At 35.2% G+C, this 19,367-nt stretch overlaps 1 protein-coding gene across 45 annotated transcripts in view; it reads left to right on the top strand.

The window, feature by feature from the left end:
• Positions 1–17,673, top strand: part of PIAS2 (protein inhibitor of activated STAT 2) — a 107,850-nt gene extending 90,177 nt beyond the window's left edge. For 17 of the 45 annotated variants that reach the window (XM_065533874.2, XM_065533875.2, XM_065533871.2 and 14 more), the window contains 3 exons: positions 4,962–5,101; positions 10,704–10,741; positions 13,315–17,519. In XM_065533874.2, the coding sequence (XP_065389946.1) occupies positions 4,962–5,101; positions 10,704–10,741; positions 13,315–13,497 (361 nt within the window). In that variant the 3' untranslated portion in view covers positions 13,498–17,519. Of the gene's footprint in view, positions 1–4,961; positions 5,102–5,874; positions 8,120–10,703; positions 10,742–13,314 lie in introns of those variants that run through there. The other 28 variants (XM_074022360.1, XM_074022358.1, XM_074022356.1 and 25 more) reach the window with 5 other exon arrangements.
• Positions 17,674–19,367: the final 1,694 nt, after the last annotated feature.

The following is a 19,367-nucleotide window of genomic DNA, read 5'->3' on the forward strand; positions in this document are numbered from 1 at the left end:
AAGGGTTCACCACTAAAACCAATTTGTTCTTAGCATTAATAAAATAAGCATAGTATCCAGGATCCATACCATGCCAGTTTTGTTCCATTTTAGGCTATACGACTCTCAGAGCATTTCAGTCAGTGCTGATCGTTAAGAATGGTATTAACAAATAAGTATGACCAGAGCAGGGGAACAGGAAAGTGAATAGTGGAATCTGGAGCAAGATGGATGACTGGGTCTTAAGGACTGAAGCTGTTAAACCAGGAGAAGAGATTATGTGACAGCCACCTTGTAGTTCTTAAAAGGGAGACATTGACTAGCTGGATTAAATTTGTGATTTATTACCAGATTTAGGTCCAGTGAACTAAAGATACATGGACAGACTTTCTGTTGGAGCTTTCTGAGTACTAGGAAATTTAATCTTTTGTCCCGAAATCATATTTTCTGTTTTAGAGTGGCTGCCGCCTGTCACAGTGCCATAGTGGAGGCTCATGCTATGGTTATATCATCTCTGTGATTCCGTCCTACTCTTAGACCTTTGTGGCTTTGTTCTTGGTTGTCCTTTTCATATCCTTTCTTGTAGTTCAGTATCTAGAGTTTTTATGGTTTTCCTATGCTGTGTAAGTTTGTCATAGGATTTTTTGGCCGTCAAAGATAGTAAGCAAATGAGAAAGAATAGAGAATGAGAAATCGGGAAAACTTAACTCTAATTCACAGCCCCGAAATTATGTGAGCAGCTATTTTTTCTTTTTCTTTCTTTTTCTTTCTTTTTTTTTGTTTTTAATTTTTTTGAGGCAGGGTCTCAGTTTGTGACCCAGGCTAGATTGCTGTGATGTGATCCCAGCTCATTGCAGTCTTGACCTCCTGTGTTCAAGCGATCCTCCTGCCTCAGCCCTCCAATTAGCTGGAACTACCACCCCCAGCTAATTTTTTTGTTTTTTTTTTGTAAACATGGGGTTTCACCATGTTGCCCAGGCTGGTCTCAAACTCCTGAGCTCAAGCCATCCACTTGTCTTGGCCTCCCAAAGTGCTAGGATTACAAAGTGCGTAAGCCAGCACACCTGCCTATGAGCAGCTATCTTTTAAGAGGTATATTGTTTTAGTAAAAATTATTCTTATAAACAATTTTACAAAGCACCAAGAAGAAAGCAAAAAGTATCTCACCTAGAGAGAATCATTGCTATTTTGATGGCAGTCCTATTCCCTTTCTCTGCATACCAACTGGAGTCTTTGAATGCAGTCTTATAATACCTGTCAGAAGAAACTTGTATGTTAATCTTAAGACCTTTAGAAAATCTCTGATGTTTTTCCATATTAAAAGATAATTTTGCATATTATGCCCCTTCTGGAAAATGAGTGGTTGCTTTGCCTTAATAAGAAGGTATTCTAAAGACAGGAAACAAAAAAAGGATAAATTGGTATGTCTCCAGATTAATAATCATTAGGAATTGGTAGCAAAATTGAATCTTTTTTATACTTTTATGATCATAAAGTGGGAGCATACAGTGAACTTAAGGGTTATAAATAAAAATTGTCAACCTATTTTCAGACATCCAAGTCTGAGCCAAATGTGAGTTTCATGCAATTCTCTGATCCAGCATATAATCCAAAATACTAATATTTGCTGTATAGCAGCATTCTAGCAATTCACTTTTGTGCTGTGATATTATGGATAAAGTTACAAATGTTTAAAATATAAATGTACACTTGCATAATGTATACACATATCTGTGTGTGTTTACCAATCCTATGAAGAGGCAGTAACAAATTTTAGAAGCTTTAAATCTTTTTATATAGCATCACATCTTTACATCCATCATTTCACCATCCATAGCCATTTACATTTTTTCATGGAATCTGTTACTCATTTCTGTTTTTTGCATAGGCTTTAGAATCATTTTGTTTCTGAATGTGGGCCTTGTGAAGATTCTGATAACAAAAACCTGCTACCAGTATGTAATTTGATAATCCTAACTAATGACTACTTTAAGCCATTCTATGTAAAGTTGAATTTGTATTAATGTTTGCAACATTCAGGTGATGGGAATTAACCAACACTAAATTGTTAGCTTTTCATGTGTTTGCTGAGGTTTTAGATGTTGATTTACTAATTTTTACCCCCATTGGATTTTCACATTTCACATGTTTTGACAGTCAACCTTTTGGTATTGCCTAAGTAAGGAGTAGCTATTTAATCATGTAAAGTTTCATGTTGCTAAGTGACAGGACACGTACAGTTATTAGGTGTTACTGTGGTGACAGACAGGTGTATAGGGACATTCACTAGACTCCTCTGTAGATGTAAGTCAAGGGGTCCGAGAAGGAAAGGGAGCTCTGTTATTGTTGTTACATGTAAGTCTATTTCAAGTTGAAGGGTCAATCAGGATCAAAACAAAAGAATCTCCAGTGTGAAATAGCAAAGGATGAGAAGGGGGAGTGGGAGAATGTTTCACTGTTTTCAGACCTCCAAAAAAGACGAGCTTTAGGTACAATATAACTTATTTTATCTCCTCCCAACTTCTCTTTTTCCTCCAGAGTCTGCCTTTTCTAACATTCTTTTCTAACGTTCATTGTCTTTTTCTTGTACCAGAAAGTCTTTTAGTTTCTTTCAGTGGCAGAGAAAAAAAAAACCATGATAGGTTAAATGTACTTTTTTTTTGAGACAGGGTCTTGCTCTGTTGTCTAGGCTAGAGTGCAGTGGAGCATTCATGGCTCACTGCAGCCTCTACCGCCTGCACTCAAGCAGTCTCAGCCTCAGCCTTCCAAGTAGCTAGGACCTTAGGCATGCTTCAGTACGTGTGGCTTTTTTTTTTTTTTTTTTTTTTTTTTTAATTTTTTGTAGATACAAGGTCTCCCTGTGTTGCCTAGTCTGGTCTCAAACTTCTGGCTCAAGCAATCCTCCTGCCTTGGCCTCCCAAAGTCCTGAGATTACAGGTGTGAACCACCTTGCCTGGCTCTAAATGTACTTTTAAGTAGAAAGTTTTTAAATTAAATGAAACCTTATATATATTTGGTCTTCAAAAGCCTGCCTGTTAATATTTTAACAATAAGATATTAATACTTTGAGACAGCCAGAATAATCAGAGCCACTTCTTTAGTCCCCTCCCCAGCACTCATATATACTCCAGTCTCTCTCTCCTCCTTACCCACTGTGTCCTTCCTCCAATTTCTCATAAAAACTCTTGTGTGTGAGAGGTGGTGTCATGTTATTTGAAAAACTTGTGATGATGTCCTGTTCTTCTCCTTTGATCCCTGTGAAGGACCACTGTTTTCAAACCTCCAAAAAAGACGAGCTTTAGATACAATATAACTTATTTTATCTCCTCCCAACTTCTCTTTTTCCTCCAGAGTCTGCCTTTTCTAACATAGCTCACATACTGCTTGTGGTTTTAGGTCTTCGAATAGCACTGGAGGCCAAGCAATCTCCAGATTCTAACCTACAGACACGTGATTGAATTTTGGATGATAACTTCCTTCTATCTTTATCTACCTCAGGAAAATGTATTTTCAAATACCAGGCTATGTTATTGCCTCAAGAATATTATATGTCATAAGCTTTCTAAATGGATCAGTTTTTAAAGATTTCTGAACTCTGACCTGTGTTATTTATTCACTTTTCTGAGACTAACATAGTTGCACACTCAACCATATATGTACCCTCAAGATGACTGTTTTCCACGTTTGTAGTGATATCCATATTTAAGTGGTTTGACATTTAAATTGAGGTTATGAAATAGTTTGTCGGAGTACAAAGAATGTCATGCAATTTGTCATTTCTTATTACTGATATTTAATAATCAGCAATAACAGGAAAGGGAAAGGATGCCCAGAGGTTATCCCAGTCTAGCTCTGTGACCATGGTTCTACTTTAAGTTTTTGAGACGTTTTCTTCATCTTCATAATGGCCTTTTCCAGCTACAGAATTCTGTATCTTCGTCATTAAGCTTACGGTAGTTGACTGGCAGTGCTTTGGGATACTAACCTTAATGTTTTACCCCTTGTTTGCAAGGTTCCTACTATCAACCATAAGACCAGTAATGATGCTCAGTTTCCTACATACATTCAAGGATGTCTTTCTTGTGAAGTTGTAGTTGTTTACCCTGGGCTAAGAGAAAATGCAGGTTAAATAGGAAGAATGCAAAAAAATCTCTGTTTAAGCTTGAACTTTTTCAAAATATGTTTAGTTATACTGCTTCTTGAAATTATAAAGTAATTCTATAGTGTATATATATATTTTTATATAATATCAATTGTGAAGTATTTATTACATGTTTAATTTGTATTTTTGGTAGCATGAACAGCTAATTTTAAAATCATAAATTATCTTGGGATTTCACCTACCTGGTAGGTGGTATCATGGTAGCCAGCATTTTTATTTCTGGATATTATATTTTAAATCCTGAATACTCATCCTCATTTCTGATTGTGGCCTGTTGCCATCAAGTTGGCTGGCCGCAAGACTGAGTAATTTTGCTCAGATGATTCCCAGAAAAGATTGCAAATAATTAATACAATTCAAGTTAGACTTGAAGAAATTTGGGTTGTGCTATAGTAAGTAGCTTCACTTCTAAAGGTTCCCTGATTTAAATCAAACCTTAGGGATCTTCTATGTTAGTTTTAAATTTCTTTAAAGATAAAATCACTGGTACCCATATACTTATTACATACACATTAATAAAAGTGATGTCTGTTTCTGTTTGTGGATGAAAGTGTTATATCTCACTCCAGCACTGTACATTGTGTTTGAATGTCAACTTGCTCTTATGTCGCAGTTGCTGTTGAGAGCCAAGGTACGTTCATGTTAAAATGAAGACTCTTGTGGGAGAGGAGAGGAGAGTGGAGTGCTGTGTAGTGAGTAGCTGCCATGTAGTTGTGCTGAAACTAGTGAACAAACAACTGAGAATGCCCAGTGGTGCAGCTCTTCTCTCCTGTGAACTAACAGCCAGATTGTTTGTAATTTCCCATGCTATTTAAAACAGGGTTCTCATGTATCAGCCATCTTCTGTAAGGGTGCCCAGTGTGACTTCGGTTGATCCTGCTGCTATTCCGCCTTCATTAACAGACTACTCAGTACCATTCCACCACACGCCAATATCAAGCATGTCATCAGATTTGCCAGGTATGTGGAGTGTTTTTGTTTTCTTTTGTTTTTTAATCAAAGTTTATTATTTTTAATCTTAATCTGTGAAGCCAATATAGTTTTGAAATTTTCAATAGAAGTGCTAAGGAAATTTGAAGGCTTCATGTAAAGGTCTTACCTGTTTTTATATACTACATCCAGTTGTTATTTTAACTACAGAGCAATCTATAGATTCCTGGTGATAAGAAATATAGTAGAATAGTAAATGTTAGAGATTTTATTCTCCCTTTTGGAGAATTTGTACTTAGAGACTTTTTCTTCGTTTACCTATTGTAGAACCTCACAGGTGAAGGGAGCGTATTTTCTCATACTCTTCTTGGTAGCTCATTAGAACTAATATACTGATGTTGTTTGGGGCTGATTTTTCCTATGAGCTGTGGATTTTATTCTCCTTACAAAGATAGGGTCTACCATCTGTTTCCCTAAAGCGGGGCTTAATAATTGGGATATCTTTTATATGTACAGTAGTTTCCCCTTATCCATGGGGGATAAGTTCCAGGACCCCCAGTAAATATCTGAAACCACAGATATTACAGAACCCTATATATACTGTTCTTTTCTATAAAGACATATTCATGATAAAGTTGAATTTTTAAATTAGGCATAGTAAGAGATGAACAGCAATAACTAATAGAACAATTATAACAATATGCTAGCATCACTACTCTTGCACTTGGTTGCCATTATTAAGTTAAAATAAGGTTACTTGAACATAAGCACTATGTACTGAGATAGTTAATCTGATAACTTAGATGGCTACTGAGTGACAAAGCTGGGAGCCACTGGACAGAGGAGTGGTTCATGTCCTGAGTGGGATGGAGCATGATGGAGCCAGAACAGCATGAGATTTCATCAGACTATTCAGAGCAGTGTGTAATTTAAAACCTAAGAATTGTTTATTTCTGGAATTTTCCATGTGATACTTTCTGACTGCAGTTGACCACAGGTAACTGCAATCACAGAAGGCAAAACATAAGGGGGAATCTACTGTAAAATATCAAGGTTTCTTGAATTACCTTAGTATCAGGACTTCTGCAGCCAATGCTGTATTACAAAATTTAAACTTCCCTCCTTTACTCTTCTTCCCTGTCTCCATAGCCATTGCTTTTGCAGACATTTCTGTCAGTTATATTTGAGCAAGTTAGAACCAGTACATTCATGACTTCCCTTCTCTCTGAAGGCCCTTTTAGTGGAAAACAATTCTCTCCTGTTACTAATTTTCTTCTCTAGATTTATGAAGTTAATTTTGACCTATGATTTATTTTTTTTCTCCCCTTAGTGAGATCTTTATTTTTAAGCACAATGCTTATCCTCTGGGTGAAAATTTGTGTTACTGAAACAATTGATAATTGGCTCAGTATGATTTTGCTTCTTGAAATTTGTTTAGATTATGTGAATAAAATTTAGTGGAAAAGAATAGACATTTTATAGTACCCATTGAAAAAAATGGCTTTTAAAGTTATTTTTTGCTTCTTAAATATATTTACTCCATATGTAATTTGGGAGTTGGTATTTTAAGAAGTTCTTTGTAGACCCAGCTAGCACAAATTGTAAAGTATATACAAAGTCTGATGCTAAGGTACAGGTGAGGTTTCATGTCGGGGACAAAGATGGAAATTCAGAGATTCTTAATTCCTAACTGCCTTTTATGGCTGTAACATTGGCTAGTTGGAAGAGTGTCTACATGTCATCTCAGTATGTGTTATAAGCAAGCATTCCAAAAGGATTTGTTTCCTAAAGACCTTGAATTAAAAATTAATCCTGAAAAAAGATAATGAGCATTTCTGTTCATTAAAGTGATCCTATCATTTAGCAATAGTATAGACACAATTTACAAATCACTTGCCCTGTTTTTCAATTCTGTGAACCTGGATTAATTTTTAATTGGGGGAAATTTACATTATTTCAAAATTTGGGCATAAAGTAAGACTTTATTTCTTTTTAGGAATGTGCAAACTTGAGAAAAATGCAGTAAAATATGTCTGAACTGGGTATTTGGTAAAAATGCATTTCAAGCTGGTATTGAGCAAACAAGACTAATATCCAAGGCTCATATTTAGCCAATATTAACAATTATGGTGATTCTGGTGGTTGTTATTGAAAAGCTTTCTTACCAATTGATAACTGAATAGAATAGGATCTATTGTTCTTTAGAAGAATTGCTAGTTTATCATCATGTATTAATTATGTAGCAATTACTATATCTAAATAGTTTAGTTTTACTTTGATTTTATTGTTAATGTGCTCTTTTGTGATTAGTAATTTGGTTTTATTTTTATGCATAATTTGTATGTAATTAGTCATACTGTGAAGAATTTTAGTATTGATAAACTTAATAATTTATAATAAAATATTAAATAGAACACCAAGAATGGAGAGATAACAAAGTTTTAATACATTTCTTAACATTCCTTTTAAACATAAACATGAATCTTCTGAATCTGCAGGAGAACAAAGAAGAAATGATATTAATAATGAACTGAAGCTTGGAACATCTTCTGATACTGTGCAACAGTGAATACAAAATAAAACAAATAATTTGTATTTATGGAGTGGAAAACAGCTTGATTATTTCAAGGAAAAATATGACTGCCTTATTATTGCTAGTGCCATATTGTCAGGTGCGAATGGTGCTCAAAAGTTGTATCATTAAAATTTGAAAGTGCTAAACATTTACATATTTAATCATGTAGCAGTTATGTTTTGTTAAAGTTTATGACTCAAAGAAAATGTGTTGTCATCAATAAGGAAAAAAGTCTTAATGAGTCAATTTCACAGTGAAGCACTTAAAATTTTAAAATTAAAATTTTATCAGTGTTGATAAAATAGTGTTAACACTACCTGCTTTTATTCAAAAGTGATTGACCATCTTCAACCGTGAAATACTTAGGAGGGCATAAAAATGTATCAGTATGGCATGCTGCAATTGAAACTTACGGTGAAATAAGAAACTGCATTTTGCTAATAAACTTATGAAACAAGGCAGTAAAATTTTAATCACTACTGATGAAACTTTATTTCATATAAGAGTTTTAATATTCTGCTTAAAATGTAAAATGCAAGAAGACTTGGATGATTTGGTTTTTTTCTTAGGAAGAATAGCATCTAAAATACGATACCAAACTTCACTGTTAGTACTTGAGAAAAAAATGGTTTCAGTGAGAGAGATATTTACATTAAACAGATTTTATATAGACAGCACCCTTGTAATGCTTGGTAAACAATCTAGAATTCCAACCAGAATTCCAACCAAAATTTTAGAAAAATTTCTAGATATTTTATTATGGTGTTGTATAAGTCACCACATTCAATTTTCCGTGGATGAGGTATCAAGATACAGATAAGTAAATCTCTTAATTCTTTTCTAAATAAACTTTGTATTTACTGCACACATGAAATCATCAAAGAGAATTACAGTACATCTGAAGAACTGGAATGGAAATAATGAAAATAGGTCCTCAGTGGGCATTCTCTGGTGATGCAGCTTCAATTTTTAATTTCAATTAAAATAATACACAGGCTTGATATGATTTTCAAACTGTTTTATATCAAGCTTGCATATTTATTTTAACTGAAATTATGAAATGGAAATAGTTGAACATTTAGAAAATGAGCATTTTTGAGTGGCTTGGCATCGGTACACAGTATTCCAACACCATCGTCGATACTTTAGTGTTATAAAAAGGTTTCAGTTACTAACATGAACTGAGAGATACAACAAATATTAAAGGTGATTGAGTGTATGAAACTGAAAAACTATAAAAAGGTAGAAACTATTATAAATATGAAGAAAACCGAAAAACTGAAAAGATAGAAGGTACTGTAAAGAAAAAACGGTTATACCATTTGAAGCAGAACAAAATAAATAACATTCCAATAAACTTTTTTTACTTAATAATAGAAATTGAAAATGTAAAACTCTGAAGGTATTACAAGGGCTAGACAAATTTTGAGTTCTTTGGCAGAAGCAGAGAGATGATTTACTGAATAGTATCAATATGAAGACAAAGTCTGCTTATTGAGATATCTCACCTATTATTTTAATAGAGAAGTCATTGGAAAAGTTTGTTGTAATTCTCTTTGGTTTAGTATTGGCTCAAACCATCGTATCATATAGCTAGTGACAGACATACGAAATGAAAAATTACAGCAAGCTGGGTGCGGTGGCTTGTGTCTGTAATCCCAGTACTTGGTGAGGCTGAGGTGGGAGGATCGCTTGAGCTCTGGAGTTCAAAACCAACCTGGGCAACATAGCGAGACCCTCTCTCTAAAAACAAAAATAATAATAATAATAATAATAATTAGCTGAGCATGGTGACACACGCCTGTAGCCCCTGCTTTTTGTGAGGCTGAGGCCAGGAGGTAAAGGCTGCAGTGACCTATGATTGTACCTCTGCATCCCAGCCTGGGCAACAAAGCAGACTCAGTGTCTCCCAAAAAAGGAAAAAAAAAATCTGTAGCAACAATTTTCAAAAAGACTTTAGAAATCGTTGGAATGATTTCTTTCAAATGATTGGTGCTATAGCTTGTATCACTTGATAAGCATTTTTGTAATACCATTATTTGGAGATTATAAGATAATATATTTAAATTTTTTGAGTTATAAATTCATACTGGTTAGTAAATATTTTAAATGTCCCCACTGATATTGTCTATTTTGCATAAAAGCATAATGTCAGACTTTCTCTGTGTGGTGGTTATATTCAGAGTGTCTCTGAATGCCAGCATAAAAATCGTGGAATTGAATAGAAATTGGCCTGTCTTAATGACGTATGGTTTCTTTTTTAATGTTTTGAAATAATTAAAGAGAATTAAGTCACACAGGGAGGTCTAGGTGAACAGACATTGAAGTTTATTACTAGACTTTTCAGACCTAAAAATTGTATTTATTATTATTATTTGAATATGTCAAAATTATATTACTGGACAATCTTCTACACATTCCTCTTTCTAAAACCTAATTGAACAATTACAGTTCTCTGGTTCAGAAAATTACATTAGCTCAGAACCCAGTAACCCTTAATAACTTAACCGTGTTAGCGCAGCAGTTCCTGAGTGTGTGCTTTGTGCAGAGCGTTGGACTATGTACTGCTCTTGATGTGGGGACAGCTGGAACAGAGAGCTATCATTGAAATAGACATCTGTTTAAGAGGTGATACTTAGATGAACCTCTGTATTTCTGAAAAATAAATGTGAAATATCTTAAGAGCTTAAGTATGTTTTTTTGTTTTTTTTATTTTTGAAGGTTCAAATCCAGATCATTAGCTCATCATTTTTATTGCTTCTCATTCTGTTAAGCTGCAAAGGGGGAAACATTTGTTCTGACTAGTCCTTCTCTGAAAAGTTTTGTACTTCTTTGAGTCTCTGGGAGCTAGTTTTTCCAGTTGTTTTATCAGAGAATATATTCATCTTTGGGTTTTAAACACTTCAAATATCACTAATCATGGTATAGAACTTCCCTGTGGCAGAGTGGTAAGCACTTACCACAAATGTTTTGTGATTTGTGATAAAAATGATTTAGGGAAATAATTCTGGTCTCCTAAAATATGAGACAACTATTAACAAAGCATTTTTGTTTTAGGTTTGGATTTTCTTTCCCTTATTCCAGTTGATCCCCAGGTATGTATCCTGAATTTAAGCAACTAATTTGTATTTGATTGTTGGTTATGTCATAGTAACTAAAAATGACCAGTTGCATAAAATCAGGACAGTCAACTCTGAATTACTTACATTGATGGAAAGGAAGTACTGTGCAAATATTTCACAATTTATTTGAAGGAATAAAGTTGTTTTCAGTTTATGATTTTTGTCTTTAATATCTAAATTTTAAATTCTGTTTTATTTAGCTTAATCAGTTGGCATCTCTTACAAGCATTTGAATGATTAGAATGAATGGAAGGAGTTCTGGGTGGCTGCAAGTTAAAATTTTACAAATACAGTTTTATTTTTTAGCTAAAACATTCTGTACATAGAAAATCAATAGCTAAACCTGATTAGACAGACTTGACTCATTAGCTTGATTCTTCATTGTTTTTAAAGACATTCAAATTTGGACTTTGGGGAGGCCCCAGTTTAAAGTTGCTATATGTCAATCATCCCTGTTTTCTCTGTCAAAGATGAGAAACCCTAGTAGCCCAGAGCCCCAACGTGAAGACCTTACAGTGAGCATGGATTGCACAGACAGGCTTATAGCAGAGTCAGAGCAGAGGAGGAGAGGTCCTGTATCAGCCTCCTGTTTCAGTACTCTGTATCAGATTACATGAACAGCGCCAGAAATTTCTGTGCAGACTGAGGAATTTCTTGTCATTCGGTGTTGACCTCCTTCTAGCAGTATATATAACAAAGGTACCTAGCAAAGGTATCTGTATTTTTCTAGGAAATGGATTCTTCAGATGTAAGGGATTACTAATTTTTATGTGACCAGTTCTTTTACAAAAAATTATCTTGGAACCTAGAGGTTTTTATTTCATAGCTCTATTTTGTATATTTAGCAGTGGTCTAACTTATTTGGTGACTCCGTAGTAGAAGGGTGAGGTGGGGCCTTACAGTTTGCCATAGAATCCTTAGGTTTTACTACCTGACCTCCATATTATCCCTTAATTCTTGTCATTGTATCTACAATAAGGGATGCAGGGTTAGAACTTAAGTGGCTGCAATCTGAATACTTCTAAGAATTCAGTGCAGAGCCTGTTGATGGCAGGACTGTAGCATCTAGGACTACTTTCATAAATGAGTATCTTTTTCCTATGAGGCAATCAAAAACTGCCTGAGAGGTAGCAGGAATGAAATGTAAGTTTCTTGGCTTTATTCTAGATTTACCCCCCAATTTTAATGGAAAGTTAGAAATTGATTTGATTTTAGAAAAGAGTTTTAATACCTGACAATTCAACTATCTTTAGAGCTCCTTGGAAGCTCTTTAAGAACTGTTCTTCTCCCTGTAACTAATGTCCCTTGACTCTGTGTGTGGCATTCATTTTATTGATGAACCAAAACAGTTATCTATTCAAAGCGTTGAATAACTTGTTCTTTTGAAGGGCAGTCTGAATTTTAGTTGTTGCTGTCCCTCTGACTGGCAACTTAAACCTGGGACTGTTGTTTCTGTTTTATTCACCAGCCTTGGAAATCATGTAGTCTAAACAACTTGACTTTTAAATTCCTGTTCCCGTAATCCAGTGTCTCTAATGATAAGCTACATAATCTTGAGAATGGGGAATGTGAGTCAGATATCCTTACTGATCTTTCATACAGTTGAACTAATGACAAACTTAAAACATCTCTTGCAGGATATCACTAAGACCTCCTGTTTTGCTAAAGTCAGTGCAGTCGTTTCTCACATAAAATATTTTATACAGATACAATGCTTTTGGCTCATCTGTCTTCACTCCTCTGTTAATATTAGAGTAGTACACTCAGGTTTGTACTTGTTTGGATCAGTGATGGGATCAGTAACCAGGATTGTAAGGGAACTTGTGAAATATGAGCACTAGGAAAGGGGTGTTAAACAGGCATCACGAGAATATTAGATCTTCTTTAACATTTATTGCAAAACTTTGTGATTACCTGAGATAATTTTCTGTACTGAGGATCCTGTGATAGTTAGCTAACATCTAGTCTGTGTTTTAGAATGAATGTTGTCATTCTGATGACACAGGTATTTTATGTTTATGTACAAAGGAGTCCAATGCCATCATTCAGCTGGTCAGCCTTAACCTTCATAAAGGGTCTGTTTGATACTTAATTCACACCGGGAAAGGCTAACAAATACTTTTTAAAATGTTATTAAGCAAAAATGCCAGTGTAAGCTCAACAGTTCTTTCGAAATTGACACCCAACTAAATACAGTTAGGGAGCAAATTCTTTTTGAGATTAAGTATGAGTTGTCATTGGAGGGCCAATATTTAGTATTAAATGACTTCAGTTATTGTTGACATTATACTTTTACCTTTGTATGCAGTCAGCAAACAAGTTCCACAAGTTTAGAGAGAATCAAGAATATATGCTGCATTCTCTAAATAATGTAAAATAGCTGAATTCATGCCACCTTCCACCCAAAGATGTGAAGTTTTGAGCAATTTTTAAATCCCAGCGGGATTTAAATATGTGAATATTGCTTATGCATATCTAATAATTTCTAGTCTCTTTATTTAAAATCAAGTAGCCTCTTCCTCATTGGCATCATTGTTTGTTTCAAGCAGTACTGTCCTCCTATGTTTTTGGATAGTCTCACCTCACCCTTAACAGCAAGCAGTACGTCTGTCACCACCACCAGCTCCCATGAAAGCAGTACTCATGTTAGTTCATCCAGCAGCAGGAGTGAGACAGGGGTCATAACCAGCAGTGGAAGTAACATTCCTGACATCATCTCATTGGACTAAAGGAGGACTCACTTGATTCTGGGAATCATTCATCAGAACTGCTTTTTCTTGGATCTCTAATCTGTGGAAACTATTTTTTTTTTTTAAACAATTTGGTATTTATTGAAAGTCAGATGGATTCTTTTGCTTTCTGAGAGGTGAACACAGAAGACTGCAACAAGAACCAAATGACATGCAAGGATTTTGCTTAATTATGCTGTACTCTCAGCATCAGATACATTCAGCCATAACTGTAACTTCCTGAGAGATGGATTTCACTTTCATACATTAATGGATGGAGTCTACAAATCAATGAAAAAAGTTTTTGTTAAAGAGCAATAAAATTATGTAAATATTCAAGTAACCTTTTTTCTAATTAAAAAAAATTGTAATCAGTGATTCTAGAATGACAGCAACTTCTGTTTAACCTACGTGAAGGAAAAAAAATGGAAAGAAATTAATGTTTGCTGAAGGAGTCCTTTCCATGGAGATTTGTTCTGTTTCATTGAAGTAATGAAGTTTCAGTACGTGGCCAAAGCTTGGATTCCACTCTTCGTCCTGCAGTTCCACTTTTCTTCATGATCCCATCAAAGAAAAACGGCATTTATGTTACTTGGCTTTTTTCCTGCTTATCATTTACACTTTGACGTTGTTTGCTAATGAATGCTGTGTGAAGTTCTGGGATTTGGCTACTCTTCATTGGAGATTATGTTTAAGAGCACTATGCAGATTCTGCCCTTGACATAATGTGTGTTGTTATGTTTTTAGTAATTGTACATTCTTCATTCTAGAGTTTTCTATAAATTTGAGGCTTGTCTTCTCAAACAAGAAACCCTATGCAGCCATTGAATGAAATGTCTTTGGGGTACGGTGTGACTGAAATGTTTGTTAGAAATTTGTTCACACTATCAAATATTGATATCTTGGAGCCAGCAGAAGAGCCAATTTTGGGAGGTGGTAATAACAAAATTTAATTTCTTCCCAAGAACTTAATTTTCTCATTTATTTTACAGAATAGTAGTGAAATACTTGATGAAACTTTGTATTTTGGTAGCACTGACATAGAAAATGTGTTTTAGATTTATGATGATCATATTTCTCACCAATGTAATTTCAGTCTCAGCAGTGATTTTCAAACTTAGAAAAAGGGACAGCATCAGATTTTTTTTTTTTCCTTTTTTAAAAACGAAATCTTACCTGAAACTACAAAAGACAAATGAGAATTATAAATGTTTGAATTAAAGTGAAGAAGCGTTGGGGAAGATGGGCCTGAACCCACTTCCTGTCTCAATCCATGCTACCCCAAACACTTCAGGGAATCTCTGAGGTTGTATTGGGTGCACTTTGAAAATTTTCTTCTGTAATGTGTTGGTTTGATTTTAAATCACACAGAAAACTGGATTTTACTCTTAGAGAAACATTTTCATCCAAGTTTTATAGTTTGCTTCATTTGACTTCCTAAATCATTTTTGACTTCACAAGGATTTAGTACTTTTCTGTTTAGCTTTCTCTCTCTAAGGTTTACCTTAAAAACGAAGTCCTTGTTTTAATGGCCAATCCAACCAATTGATTTCTCAAACTGAAGTGCCCAGGTGAGGACTCATCAATTTCAGTTAGAATAGGGGCGTACTACTTAAGAGTTGGTTCAGCTCCAAGGAGCTTACTTGTCCTTGCTTGGGTTTTGTTTTTCTTGTTTTTTTTGTTTGTTTGTTTTAGTTTTGTTTTAGTTTTGTTTTAACCTTCTCAAGTTTCCATGGTCTTTGTGTATTCTTTTTATGTTGATTTAATTTCATGTGGTTTCCCATATCATCCCTTCTTTGGCTACATCGTCTCCTTATTCAAGGGATTATCCCTTTGTGGGGGCTGCTTATTTTAAAGATGTGGGGGGAAAAAACCCGAATCTACGAGCAGTAGTTGCACATAGTTGCCAGTTTTACTTTCTTAGTCATTAGATTTCCAACCCACGTTGTAGTTTTTTGGTCCGGATATAATATTTCTTTCTCATAAAGTTTTATGTTGCTGCTCTAAATACAGATGCAATTTTTATTGACTCTGTAATCAGATAGAAAAAATTTAACTTGATTTGTGTGGCATAATTAATAAAGAAATGATGTATATTTGTTATTTTGTTACCCTTTAGATTGTCAGAGACTCCCCAATTTAATCAACAAAGTTTTATAAAGTAAATGAAAATATTAACAGAAATTAGTTTATTTACTTGGTTCTTATAACTGATACCTCTGTGCTTTTGTAATTGTGATTTTTTTTTTTTTCTGTTTTCTGTGAACAGTTTTAATGTTCAGTTTGGTGTTTTACACTGAAATTACATATAAATTTTTAATTTATTTCATACAGGCAATTTGCATTTTAAAAAATACACTTTGAAGTTTATCATCTTGAAGTTGGGGCTTACATTGTGTATCTGTCTTTGAGCATTAGTACTTTATGATTTTGGCCTTATGGCAGCATCATGATTACTGAGCCATCAGACTTTAATATGGTCACTGTTTCTTATCCAGACCCTAACTTTCTAGTAGTTTATTTTGCTACCCCAGATTTCTGCTTAACCAGATATAAGGGAGTTTCAGAGGGGTTGTCTTAGCTGTTACCTAGATTATCTTAGGAAATGAACTGTAATTGTCAGTCTCCTAAAATCAATTTTTTTTTTTTTTTTTTTTTTTTTTGAGGCTGAATCTTGCTCTTGTTGCCCAGGATGGAGTATAATGGCACAATCTTGGCTCATTGCAACCTCCGCCTCCAGGGTTCAAGCGATTCTCCTGCTTCAGCCTCCCAAGTAGCTGGGATTACAGGCATGAACCACCACACCCAGCTAATTTTGTATTTTTAGTAGAGACGGGGTTTCTCCATTTTGGTCAGGCTGGTCTCGAACTCCCGACCTCAGGTGATCCGCCTGCCTTGGCCTCCCGAAGTGCTGGGATTTACAGGCATGAGCCACCATGCCCGGCCAAAATAAAATGTTTTTATCTTTCTTCACTTAAAACTATGAAGGGCTTTTCTTGCTCTGGTAATCCCCCACAGTGTAATTGGTGCTGAAAATAGCTTTGTGCCTGAGGTCTGTTTTCACTCACTCACTTTCTGACCATTAGGTGAGCCACTTCAGGATTTTCTAGCCTGAAGTTATAAAAACTTGGCATCTGTCCTTAGATAATTGTAAAGGCAAAATGAAAGCATTGAGGTGAATTTAGGTTATATGGATTTATATGGTAATGTGTTTCAGAAAAGCTAGAATGAAAATATGATGTAAGGGATGGCAAGTATAGGTTGATTCATAATTCTTGGTATAAAAGCAAGTTTTCCTTAGTCTTGAGGAATTTGAAGAAAGGTAGAATGTTGGATTTTAGGCAAAGTAGGATTGACCAGAGACTGTTCTGACTTTGACATTCAGACCTTTCAGACGTTCTTCCTTTAGACCAGTCCAAGACACTCACCATTTCCAGCCAAGTTGTCTTTTTTTTTCTGCCAATAAAGTATTCATTAGTTGACATTTGTTTGTATTTTAAGTAAAGTCAATTTTTTAAAAACATTAATTTAATTCATAGGTATGCCTTTCATTTCTCTGGCCTTCAGTTGGTTTAAAAAAAAAAAAAAGCACTTAGCCAGACCATTCTTTCTTTAGTAAACATTTTTATTTTCTTAATTTTTCCTGCAAGATTTCCTCCATTTTCATGGAATGTCATAATGACATTACCATTATTTTCTAGCTCTTTTCATCATAGAAAAATGTAGAGCAGTGCACCATTTAAACATGTCTGACATAGATTTAGTGGTCCTGGGTTCATGTGATTTGGGAGCTTTAAGTTGTCATTTAGATTGATGATTCAACCTGACTCACCATCTTTTTTACTACAATTCTACATGAATGTGGTGAAACAGGTAGAAGAAAATTAAGCATTTCTCTGCTTTTGGAGTCTAATGTTCCTGCCAAGTGACTGGTTTGTAACACCCCCCTCACCCCCACTTTGTTAGGAACCTGCAATTCCTAAAAGAAAGAAATAAAGCTGTATACAATGTCCATTCGTTAATGCTTGCCTGGTTGAATAATGTTTGTTTTTTCTGTTTATGTAAGTAGTACACGCTTATTGTGGAAAATTTAGACAATACAGAAAAGTATAACAATTGCCTATAATTCTGTCACCAGAAAAAAAATCAAAAAAAAAATCACTTCATATTTTTGCATATTCGTTGCCAGTGTCTTTGCTACTTCTGTATATTTTTACATAGTTTCATCATTCTCAGTGTAATTTGTATCTTGGGGTTTTTCCCCTCAATCTACAAGCATTATTCCATGTCATTAAAAACTGTGTCAACTATTATTAATTTTATGGTACTCCGTTGTTATGGATGTGCCATGATTCATAAAACCTGTCCTTATTTTGAACAGTTTAGATTGTATCTCATAATGCCATGGTGAATGTCTTTGTGCATAAATTATTTTCTTTATAGGATAGATACTGGAAGTAGAATTTCTGGTCAAGGGTATATGAACACTTTTGTAGTTGTTGATTCATATCACTTTTCCACATGGGTATGCTAATTTATACTGCAGCTGGATGGTATGAGAAGAGTGGTCTAGCCATATTTTCCAAGAACATGAAATATTTTATCTTTATGCAGGCATCTGCACTAAGACACTCTGCCCTTCTGACCCTGTGGAACGGGGTTAACTGATTTGGAGATCTTTGGCAGAGATTTTCCCAGGCTTTCTTAGTTTTAAATATATCTGACATGGGCCGGGCGCGGAGGCTCACGCCTATAATCCCAGCACTTTGGGAGGCCGAGGTGAGCGGATCACCTGAAGTCAGGAGTTGGAGACCAGCCTGGCTAACATGGTGAAACCCCATCTCTAGCAAAAATACATAAATTAGCTGGGTGTGGTGGCAGGGCGCCTGTAGTCCCAGCTATTTGGGATACCGAGGCAGGAGAATCGCTTGAACCTGGGAGGCAGAGATTTCGGTGATCTGAGATTGTGCCACTGCACTTACAAAGCAAGACTCTGTCTCCAAAAAAAATTATACACACACACACACACAATCTGACATGTTCCAGAAACACCTGCATATGGCTATCCAAGCTTTTCACGTGATTTTACTTGCACTGTAAAGTTGCACAAATATTCTTTGTCAGACTACATTTTCCATTTTTAGTTCAAAAGTGGTGTCACTTTTTTTAAAAAGCCGCTTGTACCTAAGGCCTGCCCTTAGAGGTCAGCTCTCTTTTTCCTCTTCCTGTAGGCCCGATTATGGCCTTTCTGAGCTCCCCAAAGCCAGTAGAATCTACTGAGCCAAAGGCATTCAGTCCCCAAACTGAAAAGTGGTAAGGCTAAAAACTATAAAAACAGGCAAACATTGCCTATTTTCACTTTCTATTCCCTTATGTTTCCAATAAGGGTAGCTGCGGGGAAAGGAAAAACAGATTACTATCTTCAGATGTTTGAGGTACAACATTTTCTTGATTGGCAAATGCCAATCATTTCCCAAACCTTCCTATTTCTGAATGGCTTTTAAAAACTTTATTTTGTGTTCTCAAAGCGTAATTCTTTTAAATGACAAAGAGTGTTACCCTGTTATAAAACAGGGTAAAAGAATATCTTATTCTTGGAATAGCTCCTCAGAGGAAAGTGGTGTTATTCCCCATTTTACAAATAAAACAGGTTTAGATAGGTTTTCCAAGGTCACAGTGAATGAGTAGTGGACTTGGGAGTCTGACCCAGACTTACCCCAAAAGCTCTCTGCCTGAACTGAAGTGACATTAATTAGCTCTGCTGCCTAGGAGACTGGTATGGGAATCTAGACTTAAAATCATGAGAACTGGTTTCAGAGGATGGCCAGAGTAATAAGGAAGGAGTGGATGCTGAAGCCACTTCAGAGGAA

Source organism: Macaca fascicularis, chromosome 18 (assembly GCF_037993035.2).
Source record: "Macaca fascicularis isolate 582-1 chromosome 18, T2T-MFA8v1.1".
NCBI classification, from domain to species: Eukaryota; Metazoa; Chordata; class Mammalia; order Primates; family Cercopithecidae; genus Macaca; species Macaca fascicularis.